Below are 12,254 nucleotides of genomic sequence, written 5' to 3'. Positions count from 1 at the left end.
TCAATATCTATATTTCCTCCTTCTCTGGAGAAGAGATGCTGTGAAATGTCAAATGTAAAGTAATGTTTGTCATAAAATCCTCATACAATAGTCTTCCAAGTACTGGCATTGGAAAGTGGGGGAGAAGATTCCTGTACTGTGTTTACCTCCAAATCATGTGCAGGTCGTCCTGCCTCCTGCTTCTAGGAGCTTTGTTTCAGGTTTTCTAAAGAAGTAGACAGAGACAACCAACTCTTCTTACCATCCTTGCTTCTATCAGAGTCCATTGCTTTCTATGAAGTTAGTTTCACAAAGGGCCTGATCTCACAATCTCAACTCTAGATTCCTTCACTGGTATAATTTTCAATTCTCCTCTTTCTGGGATAGCTCAGATAGAGAGTCCTACTTGCAAGCAAAGAAATAAATAAAATGTCTTCTCTTAGTACCTTCCATGAGGGGTTCTAGGAGAGGGGAGGTGGTTACATGAGTGGTGTGCATACAAGTATTAGGCTAGAAAGTAAACAACAGCAGGGTGTTTCCTTGGGGTTTCTGTTTCTCTTTCTCTGCAAAACTCTTCTGATTGTAGCAGATTCATAGGGACTCCAAGCAACTCATCATCGTAGCCATAGACTTCTCAGAAAGAAAACTCACTGAGGTTCCCTTGAGATGTGATGAAAATAAATATCAGGGTTTGGTACAAACACACCAACTATTGTCAGGGAAGGAAGGTAGCCAATTTCTTATAGATAGTTAAACTCCTTCAAGATTTGTGTACACACACACACACACACACACCATACCCTAAAAATCTAAATAATATGCTCATGTTTATAGATCTACCAAGATAAACACAGCCCACACCTTGGTGCCTATTTCTACTCAAATTCAAACAGGTATGTCCATATAATATGCACACACACACACACACACACACACACACACGACTTTGAATGTGGTGCTTTATGAATATATTTACCTAACCTTACCCCTTTTCCAAGCTCCTGACTATAGGTTGGGGCACAATGAAGGTAAATGAGAGAATGTCTGAGTACAAGTTGCATGTGTGTTCCCCCACCAACCTCCCCTCAGCAACCCTGTCTGCTCTCACTATTTAAGAGTCTTTTATGGTTTGGTTACCTCTATAGTTTTGTCTTATTTTTCCTTCCCTTCCCCTCTGTTCATCTGCTGTGTTTCTTAAATTCCACATCTGAATGAAATCATATGATATTTATCTTTCTCTGACTGACTTATTTCACTTAGTATAATACACTCTAGTCCCATCCACATTGTTGCAAATGGCAAGAATCCATTCATTTTTATTGCAGAGTATTATTCTATTGTATATATAAACCAAATCATCTTTATCCATTCATCAGTCTATGGACATTCAGGCTCTTTCCATATTTTGGCTATTGTCAATAGTGCTGCTGTAAACATTGGGTGCATGTGCCCCTTGGTATCAGCAATTTTTGTATCCTTTGTATAAATACCTAGTAGTGCAATTGCTGGGTTATAGGGTAATTTTTATTTTTAATTTTTTGAGGAGCCTCCATACTATTTTCACATACAGATGGTCAATAAACACTTGGAAAAGATGTTCACCAGCACTAACCATCAGGGAAATATAAATTAACACTACAATGAGATATCACTTTAAACCTATCAGAATGGCTAAAATCAGAAAGATAAGATAGGGGTGCCTGGGTGGCTCAGTTGGTTGAGCATCCACCTTCGGCTCAGGCCATGATCTCATGGTCTTTGAGTTCGAGTCCTGCGTTGGGCTCTGTGCCTACAGCTCAGAGCCTAAAGCCTGCTTCAGATTCTGTGTCTGCCTCTCTCTCTCTGCCCCTCCCCTACTCATGCTCTGTCTCTCTCTCTCTATCAAAAATAAATAAACATTAAAAAATTTAAAAAAAGAAAGATAAGATAGGCAAGTATTGTCTAGGATATGGAGAAAAAGAAACCCTCATGTATTGTTGGTGGGAATGTCAATTGGTGCAGTCACTGTGGAAAACAGTATGCAGGTCCTCAAAAAATTAAAAATGAAACCACCTATTGATCCAGTAATTCTGCTGTGCATTTTTTTTAAATAACATCTATATACAATGTGGAGCTCAAACTCACCACCCTGAGATAAAAAGTTGCATGTTGTACTGACCGAGCCAGTAAGGCACCCTACTGGATACTCAACCAAGGAAAACAAAAACACTTTTTGTAATTTCTTTTAATAATATTTGAAAGCGAGTAAGCAGCTACAGACACAATTCAAAAGTAGACAGGTTAAAAAAAAAAAAAAAGGAGAAAGAGCAAAGACACATCCTTCACAATACACACTGGGCTCTATTAGTGTTCACCCACCAACATCCCTTTGGAGGCCTAGCTTTCCATGCAGTCAAGAGACTCTCCAATATTGTGCAGAGAGACAAGACTGCATTCAGGTGTGATGATGTCAAACCAAATATGTACTGGTACTGCTTAGTTCAAGGTCTACACTTTTGGCCCTAACTTAAGCGGAGTTAGAGACCAGACTGTACTGGATCCCATAGGCAAAGTAGATAGCAAACCCAATCAACATCCAGACAGCAAATAGGGCCCAGGTGGCAGCTGTCATCTGCACCATAAGGCAAACATTCATGAAGATGCTCAGTAGTGGGAGCAGAGGCAGAGCAGGGACCCTAAGGTCCCTGAGGCTGTCTCCAGATGACCCCAGTGAGCCCAGTGATGAGCACCAGGAGCACGACAACCACTGAAATCCACACTGGGTCTCCAGAAAGCAGAACTGGCCACTGGGCCAGCACCAGGCAAAGAAGAATTAGCAGCAGAGCAAGCAGTGCGGAGCAAACACGGACAACCCAGCCAGAGAGTGGAGTGGGGGTGGGGCTGCCTGGAAAAAGTAGTCCCTGTAAAGTCAGCCTCTCTACTATATGACCATTCTCCTCCAGCACCTCTGATTCATTTTCCCCTTCCTTTGCCTCAGGCTGATACCTGAGGATGAGAATGGAAGTAGCAACCAGGGAGTGAGGTATCAGGGATCCAACTGACCTAAGGTCCAGGAGATCAGTGAGCCCAAAGAAGACTGCCATGATTGCTGTAATAATGCTCAAGATCACAGTGGTCATGATAAGGATGAATGGGCGGGAACGGATTCTTTCAAGGACAGGGAACAGGAGACCATCCTGTCCCATCCTGTGTAATACTCGACGTATGGGAAACATAAAGCCCAAGAGCCTGGCAGAAACAATACACAGAAATGCAAAAGCTAGAAAATAGTAGGCAGGGGCCCAGCCAATATGGAGTAATGCCTGAGGCAAGGTGCTCCCATGTCGAAGCTTGTAGTAAGGCACCATAAGTGTAAGTGCTGCATAGACACCAAAATACACCAAAAAGCAGATGAACAGTGAAATGACAATGCCCATGGGGATGGAATGCTGGGGATTCTGGGCTTCTTCAACTTTTTCAAAAATGCTGCTAAAACCTATAAATGCATAGAAACAGGTAGCTGTTCCACGGAGAATCCCCTCAAAGCCAAAAGGCACAAATCCTCCAGAGCCCAGAGGGCCCAAGCTTGAGGTGTCATTGAGTCCAGCCATTGCATAGTCCTCTTCTGTGAGTTTCCAGTTGTGCAGGTCCCCCTTAATGAAGCCAGAGATGACAAAACTGAGAACCAAAAGTTTCACCAATGTGGCCATTTTGGTAACTGGGAAAGACCAAACATACCTCAGATTCCGGAATTCTATGAGCAAAAACACAAGACCCACAACAAAGATATCTACATATTCTGTAAGGACACGGGGAACATGTGGTGAGATGCTCTCGCGCAGGGTCTGAGAGATCTTGTTCCCACGCAGGTTGTCAAAAGCTAAGATACATGCACGGGCCACAATGGCTTTATCACCAACATGGGAGAGTATGAGGGTCCAGCCAGTGATGAAAGCCCAGAGTTCACCTATAGTGACAAAGCTGTAGAGATATGTAGAGTCAGAATGGGGAACTCGGGCGCTAACCTCTGCATAGCACAGCCCAGCCAACACAGAAGATAGGCCAGCCACCAAAAAGCAGATCACAATGGATGGTCCTGCTTGATTTCTGGCCACCTCACCAGCCAGGATATACACACCTATACCCACTGTGCGGCCCACAACCCGAGCCACTAAATCCAGAGTGTTCAGGCTTCTCCGTGGGTCATCCTTAGCCACCGGTTCCTTCAGTGTAGGTCTTCGTACCAGTTTTTGACCAAATCTATGAAGTGCCTGACGCAGCATCCTAGCTGGACCTGAAGAGGATTCCAGGATCAGAGAGCTGCAGCAAGCCCAGGGAGGAGAATCTGGGATCAGGTTCAGTGAGACTCAGTGAAGCCAAGTAGACTTGGGGCTGCCGAGGTCCATTACTCACGCTTCAAGTTGCTGCTTTGTATTTCATTTGACCCTTAATAATGCCTAAACAAGAAATATTTACTTAATGGTGGTGTTCAACCAACCAACTGTAGCTCAGAAATCCCATGTCACCTGTTGCGGCCCAAGTATCACTGAAATTGAAACCAAAAGACATCATAGAAAAATCAACCCTGATTTCCCCTCAGAAACAGTGCCAAATACCTCCCAACATTCTCCTTTATTGCACACCACGGGACATAATCCCTTTACATTCGTCTAACTCATGTAGCTTCATGTACTAATTAAGCTGTATGTCACAACAGGGAATGAATGTATTGTGCAATAATTCACACACAGGATGATTACGTGGTGCTTGGGCATGAGATATGACACATTAATTCATGTGTCATTGCAATTACAGAACCATTTTTTAAATTACATTTGAATTTGAAATACAAATATTGGTTCCTCTGTCTTAAAACTCTTTGCCTCCAAATCAGTACCCAAAGTCAGATGTCACTTTGGTCCCCCTTTTCCCCATTCTGTGTCATCCACTTAGCTGTACTGATGGTAAAGTGTGTACAGTCCTACTCTTCCCTTTACCTAACTATACCAATGGGGTGCTGTGAAAATAGGAGAAGAGGGCAAAGGGGGCAGGGCCTTCATAACTACCTGCAATAATGAGAGGAACAGGCTGTCTTGTGAAGAAACACTGGAGAATTGGGTGTAGCAGTCAATCAAGCATCCATTAGTAAGAAGGGAGAAGAACCAGAAATGTCACTTGATGAATTCTGACATTCAATAAACCTCACCCAAAGCAACCAGACAAAATTCACTATAACTTTTATGTCCACAGTAATGATGGGCAGGGAGAAAAGAAGTATGTCACCTAGCTCAGTAGTTCAAAACCAAAACAAGTCCTTCTGTCTCCTCCCTCTTTGGGTTCCAGGAGAGAAGGAGACCTCGCTTCTACGGACAGTCTCCTCCCTGGCCACGTTGTGTTCTATAAACACCCTACACTGTCTGTGATCTCCTCCACTGCAGCTATTCAAATGGGCCTCTTCTCAAGGGGAATAAGGCTTTGGATGAACAATTCACAGCAATGCCCCAGAAATGAGAAGTGGAGAACAGAGAAAACAAAGTCATGCAGCCCCCACTCTCCCCCATACTCAGGCTCCTATTTTGAGAGAATTTTAGGAAATGTTGTCAGAGGTTTTAATAGAAATATTAAGTCAAAATTGAAAAGTCTTCTCTGTATATAATCAAAATGAACCCTTGGGAAATGGGTCAGACCTTCTGTGTACAAATCCATCTACACTCCTTATTTGCCACCTACCAGTTCCAATGTTATGATTTACCAACAAGCACACAACATAGATAAGGAGAGTGAATACTTAACTCATGGAACCTTCTAAATTATGAATATGATTGACGTGTCCCCACCCACCCTGAGGCTTGAAACCCTTCAGTGGTTCCCCACTGCTCTTCCTTCATAATAATTCCTTTCTTCATCATCTAACCTGTGCTGATTCCCCCAGCCTCATCCCATGCCCAGTTCCTGCTCCAGCTGCAAAATATAACATCCAAACTCTTCCCTGTGCCTCTAATGCTTTTTTGTCCCTTCACTTAGGTAAGCTCCACCTCTCTTCTAGTTTCCAGCTCAGAAGTTTCTTCCCCAGGAAGCCTATCCTGACCCGTATGCTGCCCGTCCTATGTGCTATCATAACACCCAGGCTTCCCCCATGTGCTATTTACCCTAATGTAGCAAAACTCAAGGTCAACTGCCTGTGTATGTCCTCTATGAGACTGTGAGTTAGGTGCTCAATATTTATTGAACAAATGAACAAACTGAGAAGAGAAACCTAAAAGAGCACATAATCCAGAATTTAATCCAGAATTGACTTTGAGATACATACTTTGTAACCAAGCAGTCTTTATAATCCTGGCTCAAGTAAGGATATAAATGGAATTACCTTCCTTGTAGAAGGCAAGCAAAATGAAAAGTGTGAAGGGAAAACCAACTGATGAAACCTTAACCGCACATCATTCATGGCAGGTATGAGCAACACAGGGTGATAAAGAATTGTTTGTGGGGCACCTGAATGGCTCAGTCTGTTAAGCGTGTGACTCTTGATTTTGACTCCAGTCATAATCTCATGGTTCTGAAGTTCAAGCCCCATATCAGGCTGCACACTAACCACATGAAGCCTGCTTGGGATTTTCTCTCTCCCTCTCTCTCTGTCCCTTCTCTGCTCATTTGTTTGCTCTCTCTCTCTCTCTCTCTCTCTCTCTCTCTCTCTCTCTCTCAATAAATAACTTAATTTTTTAAAAGAATGTTTGCATTTGAGGACACTTGTTTTAAATATCAGGCTGATTTGGGTTACAGGCAACCAAATACCCACACCCAGCTAAAGAAGCTCTAACTTTTTGAAGGCATCATGCCCAGGCCCTATAATCTAGGTAGCATGTCCTAAGGCAAAGGTTCTCACTTTGGGACAGAGAGAGAGATAGTAAAGACACCTGGGGAAATTTTCAAACTTCAGATCCTCTCCTTCTGGAGATTCTTGTTCAGTAGCCCTGTACTTCCTGTGACTGATCTAATCCACCCCAAATGAGAAGTTGTCTTCAATTTCAAAGACAAGAGATTCTAAAAGCTTCCTTTACAGGAAGGCAGCACAATTTAGTAGTTAGGAGTAAAGCTCTGCAGCTAGATGGTTCATGTTCAAATCACAACTCAATCTCATACCGGATGACTCTGGACAAATTAGTTCACCTGTTAGGGCTTTAGTTTCTACAACAGTCAAATGAGAGTAAAAGTAAATACCTCATAGAGTTGTTGTGAGCAGTAAGTTAAATGATGCCTATAAAGTAGTTAGTTCAGTACCTAGCAAACAATATGTACTTAATATAATCCACCTAAAATTTAATATTGAAATATGATTCAAATCCCCAAACTTGGAAAAACAATTAGTTTTTATGAATGTCTAGCCTCAAAATCATCCACTACAACTTGAGCCTATTAACTAGTCCTCATGAGACAATGAAAATAGTTTTATTCCACACATTTTGCTTTGAAACAGTAAGTACTCTAGACAGACCCCCTTGTACTTGGTGCTAAACACTTGGGAGTCCTAGGCTTACTGACTTAGACCAGGCATCAAAAAATGCAAGCCTCAAATATAATAACAAATAATAATTATATATATATATATATATTATATATATATAATATATATATAATATATATATATATATATAATATATATATATATATATTTTGCCTATGGATGCCTCATCTTATTCCTAGAAGAAGCATTGCTGAGTACTATAGAAGTAAGAGCAATGAACATTATGTCAGAAATGTTGGATATGAGCCCTGGATCTTCTTCCTCACTGTATAAACTGGGGTAATTTGCTTAATCTCTCTAAGCCCCAGTTTCCTTATCCACAAGGAACCTTACCTGACTTCCTTACTAGATCAACATGAAATTCCATGAGAAGATACAAACCTGGGAATACAAGCTGGTGCAGCCACTCTGGAAAACAGTCTGGAGGTTCCTTAAAAAACGAAAAATAGAACTATCCTATGACTCAGCAATTACATTACTAGGCATTTATCCCAGGGATACAGGTGTGCTGTTTCGAAGGGACACATGCACCCCCATGTTTATAGCATCACCATCAACAATAGACAAAGTATGTTAAGAGCCCAAATGTCCATCGATGGATTAATGGATAAAGAAGATGTGGTATATATATATACAATGTAGTATTACTCGCAAATCAAAAAGAATGAAATCTTGCCATTTGCAACTATATGGATGGAACCAGAGGGTATTATGCTAAGTGAAATTAGTCAGTAAGAGAAAGACAAAAATCATATGACTTCACTCATATGAGGACTTTAAGAGGCAAAACAGATTCACATAAGGGAAGGGAAACAAAAATAATATAAAAACAGGAGGGGGACAAAACAGAAGAGACTCATAAATATGGAGAACAAACTGAGGGTTGCTGGAGAGGTTGTGGGAGGGGGGGATGGGCTAAATGGGTAAGGGGCATTAAGGAATCTACTCCTGAAATCATTGCTTCACTATATGCTAACTAATTTGGATGTAAATTTTAAAAAATAAAAAATAAGCAACAACAACAAAAGAAGATACAAACCACCATGCACTGCTGGTGGTAGTGTAACTGCGGCCACCATCCTGAAGCACAGTCTTAGTGGAATTAAGAACGCACACACCTGGGATGCCTGGGTGGCTTAGTTGGTTAAGAGTCTGACTTTAGCTCAGGTCATGATCTCACAGTTCGTGAGTTCAACCCCTGTGTTGGGCTCTGTGCTGATAGCTTAGAGCCTGGAGCCTGTTTTGGATTCTGTGTCTCCCTCTCTCTCTGCCCCTCCCTCGCTCATGCTCTGTCTCTCTCTCTCTCTCTCTCTGTCAAAAATAGGTAAACATTAAAAAAAAATTAAAAACAAAAAGACTCCTTATAAAATGTTAATGAAAAATTAAAGAGACTGGGGGTCCTAGGTGGCTCAGTCGGTTAAGCCTCCGACTTTGGCTTAGGTCATGATCTCTAAGTTTGTGGGTTCCATACCCGTGTCGGACTTTGTGCTGACAGCTCCGAGCCTGGAGCCTGCTTTGGATTCTGTGTCTCCCTCTCTGTCTGCCCCTCCCCCACTCACACTCTGTCTCTCTCTCTCCTTCAAAAACAAATAAACATTAAAAAATTAAAAAAAAAAAAAAAAGATTGCACACACCCTCTTAGCCCACAATGGAAAACACCCCAAGGAAACTCTCTCCTGAATCCATAAGGAGGCCCATAGCATGTTCATCACAGGACAGTTTGTGGTAGCAGGGAGTTAGAAGCTATGTCAGCATATGTCACTAGAGGAATATAGAAGTAAAATGTGCCATATGTGTACAATGAAATATACACAACAGTCACAAATACAGTAGATTTACAAATAACAACATGTGTAGATCTCAGAAATAATGTTAGGAAGCAAAAGTAGAAGCAGGATGTACAACACAATTCCATTTATATACATTTATAAACAGCCAAAAATAGCTGATATACACATATGTATTAAAAATGTCACATCAGTCCTGTACTCAAAACCTTCCACTGGTTTCCCTTTTTTATTTTTTTTTTCAACGTTTATTTATTTTTTGAGACAGAGAGAGACAGAGCATGAACAGGGGAGGGGCAGAGAGAGAGGGAGACACAGAATCAGAAACAGGCTCCAGGCTCTGAGCCATCAGCCCAGAGCCTGACGCGGGGCTCGAACTCACGGACCGCGAGATCGTGACCTGAGCTGAAGTCGGACGCTTAACCAACTGTGCCACCCAGGAGCCCCGGGTTTCCCTTTTTATACAGAGAAGAAGCCAAAGTCTGCATTTCCAAAGGCCTACAAAGGCTTACAGTACTTGTCTCTGACCCAGATACCTCTCAGCCTTCTGTTTCTCTCTCTGCCCACTCATTTTTCTCTAGCCATTGGCTTCCCACCCATTCTGGCCTCCTAACATACCAGGCAAGACCCTACCTCAGGGCCTTTGTACTTGTTGTCCTCTATAACAGCACCACTTCTATCCCACATATCCACATGGTTTCTCCCTTTACTACAGTTGGTGAAATAGCACATTTGTAGCAAGGACTCCCTTATTCTCTCCACATGGAATTGATATCTACTCCTAAATATCCACAACATACCTGGTCTCCCTGCTCTTTTTTTTTTCATAGCACTTATCACTTTTTAAGGTACTATATGTTTTACTTGTTTATGATTTGTTTCACACCAAAAGATGTAAGTTCCATGAAAGCAGGACTTTTTTATTGTTTTGCTCCTGGCTGTATTCCCCACACCTACAACTGTGAATTTGTTGAGTGGATGAATGTATCTAAATAAATGTACAGAGCATTGATTGGAGGAGAATTTGTTAGATACCCTAAAGCAAATGCCTCCAGTAAGGAGGGGCAATAAGAATAGAGATCATGATGAAAGGTGAAAATAAAATGCATTGAAAAGGGACCTGACGGGAAGCAATGGTGCTAACAGTCCATGACTGAGGGAGGGGTTGACTCCACTCTGTGTACTTCAGGTTCAACAAAGGAATTGCCTGAAGTGATGTTGTGAGAGGACCTGGTTCAGAGCCTGATAAATAGTGGGCACCTAACAGATTTACATCGAAGGGGAACCAGAATCCTGTAGTCATCAGGACATGGAGAATACAGAGAAGGGATACTTGCTAGAAAGAGGGTGGAGAACAAGGGAAGAGGGGCATCCCTCCCACCAGTTCCCTCTGAACCCATTTCCCTTTTCCCAATTCCTGTTTCTCCTTCAGCTCCTTCAACTGTCTCTGGAGGCTCCTTACTGGGCACTAAGGATGCTTGTCCCACATTTCTCCTGGGGAGCCATCTCCTCCCAACAAAGACACAACAGTGGTTCCTAACATTTGCTGAATCACACACCCTTGTGAGGTTGGTCACTTCAATTAAAAAAAAATATATCATACATTCTTCTGAAGTCCATCCATGGACCCTGAGCAGGAATCCCAGAGGAGGACCATCTGAATGGCACGATCGGAGATGGGTAATGCTTTTGATAATTTCTGTTTCCCTTTTACTGAAGATGAGAGACAGTGGGATACAGATGAAGTATGAAGATACCATAGAAGCAACCCAAGAACAAAATATCTGGAAATAAATAATCACATTTTATGACTCCAACAGAAGGAGGCAAAACAAAAATGAACAAACAAACTTATAGAAGAGAAAAGCAAACTCATGATTGGGAATCCTGAGAGAGCTTATCACAAATCTAGCTTATAACAACACAGAGAAACATTGTCCTCAAACACCATGTCACCATGTTCAGAAATGCCCTCATTCTGTGCAATAATCTATGATTATTCGAATAGCTTATATTCAGTTCAGACTCTCTGACCCAGCTGTCAGAGCACCTACCCTAATTCTCCCCCTACCCTCAGGACCATCACCTTTTTCTTAACTCACCTCCTCACATCTTCACTTACCCTTCCTGGGATGAGTCTTTGGCCTGAGTAAATCCTGCCCTGCCAGGGATGCCCTCCTCACTCCTTTCTGTCCAGTCTTAATGCTTCTGTCCAGTCTTAATGCTAGGTCTTCTCAATCCTAATCTACAACTTTTCCACCCATGTCTCAGAAGCCTTTCCTAAGCCATCCTGACTTGTCCCCATCTCCAAAGTTCCTCCCCTTCCTGCCAGCACTTACAGACCATTCTGATGCTCAGCTGAAACTAATTTTCCCTTTCAGTCTGTTGGTGTCCTGGGTATGTCACTTAAATTCCTTTAAACTTCTGAGGGCAGGGCCAGGATCAATATACCTCCTTTTTCTGAATCCCACTCTCCCACCTCCAAACCTCACTACCCAGAACAAGAATCCACTCATAATTGTACTGAGCAACCATAAGAGGCATATAGGATGGAGAAAATGAATATATACATGTATTTATTGACTAATATATCTTGAGCTATCTAAAGGAAAGGTTTGTTGTTTTGGGTTTTTTGTTTGTTTGTTTATTTGGAAAGAGAGAAAGGGCCAAACACAGGTCTAAGCAGGAGACTAGAACATGCACCATCATCTATTTCAAGCACTTTCCTGAGGTCATTTCCTAATGAGGGCCCTGGGTCTGTGAATCTCAGTTTAATTAAGAAACAGTCTCTCCCAAAGGAGGTCCTTGGTGCAAATGAAGTGCTGAAGAAAAGGCAGAGTTGCCAGGGAGTGAGAAGCCAGTTTGCATGAATTCCATAATACCCTCGTCTCTCCCCTTCCATCCCTCATCTTCCATGTATTTCAGTCTCTGAGCTCCTTTCAAACTCCAAAACCAAAGTTCCATTCCAAGTACTCAAGAAGAACTCC

The 12,254-nt window shown here is 42.1% G+C and overlaps 1 protein-coding gene across 1 annotated transcript; it reads right to left on the bottom strand.

Annotated features, from left to right (window-relative positions):
* Positions 1 to 2,185: 2,185 nt before the first annotated feature.
* Positions 2,186 to 5,816, bottom strand: LOC121038829 (cationic amino acid transporter 3-like). Its single transcript, XM_040488705.1, is given in 2 exon segments — positions 2,186 to 2,660; positions 2,662 to 5,816. Coding segments are annotated over 2 exon segments (1,812 nt in total). The 5' UTR covers positions 4,242 to 5,816; the 3' UTR covers positions 2,186 to 2,428.
* Positions 5,817 to 12,254: the final 6,438 nt, after the last annotated feature.

The sequence above is a fragment of the Herpailurus yagouaroundi genome, unplaced genomic scaffold (genome assembly GCF_014898765.1).
Source record: "Herpailurus yagouaroundi ecotype Mexico unplaced genomic scaffold, PumYag 166, whole genome shotgun sequence".
NCBI lineage: Eukaryota > Metazoa > Chordata > Mammalia > Carnivora > Felidae > Herpailurus > Herpailurus yagouaroundi.
This window is presented reverse-complemented; position numbering and strand designations above follow the sequence as displayed.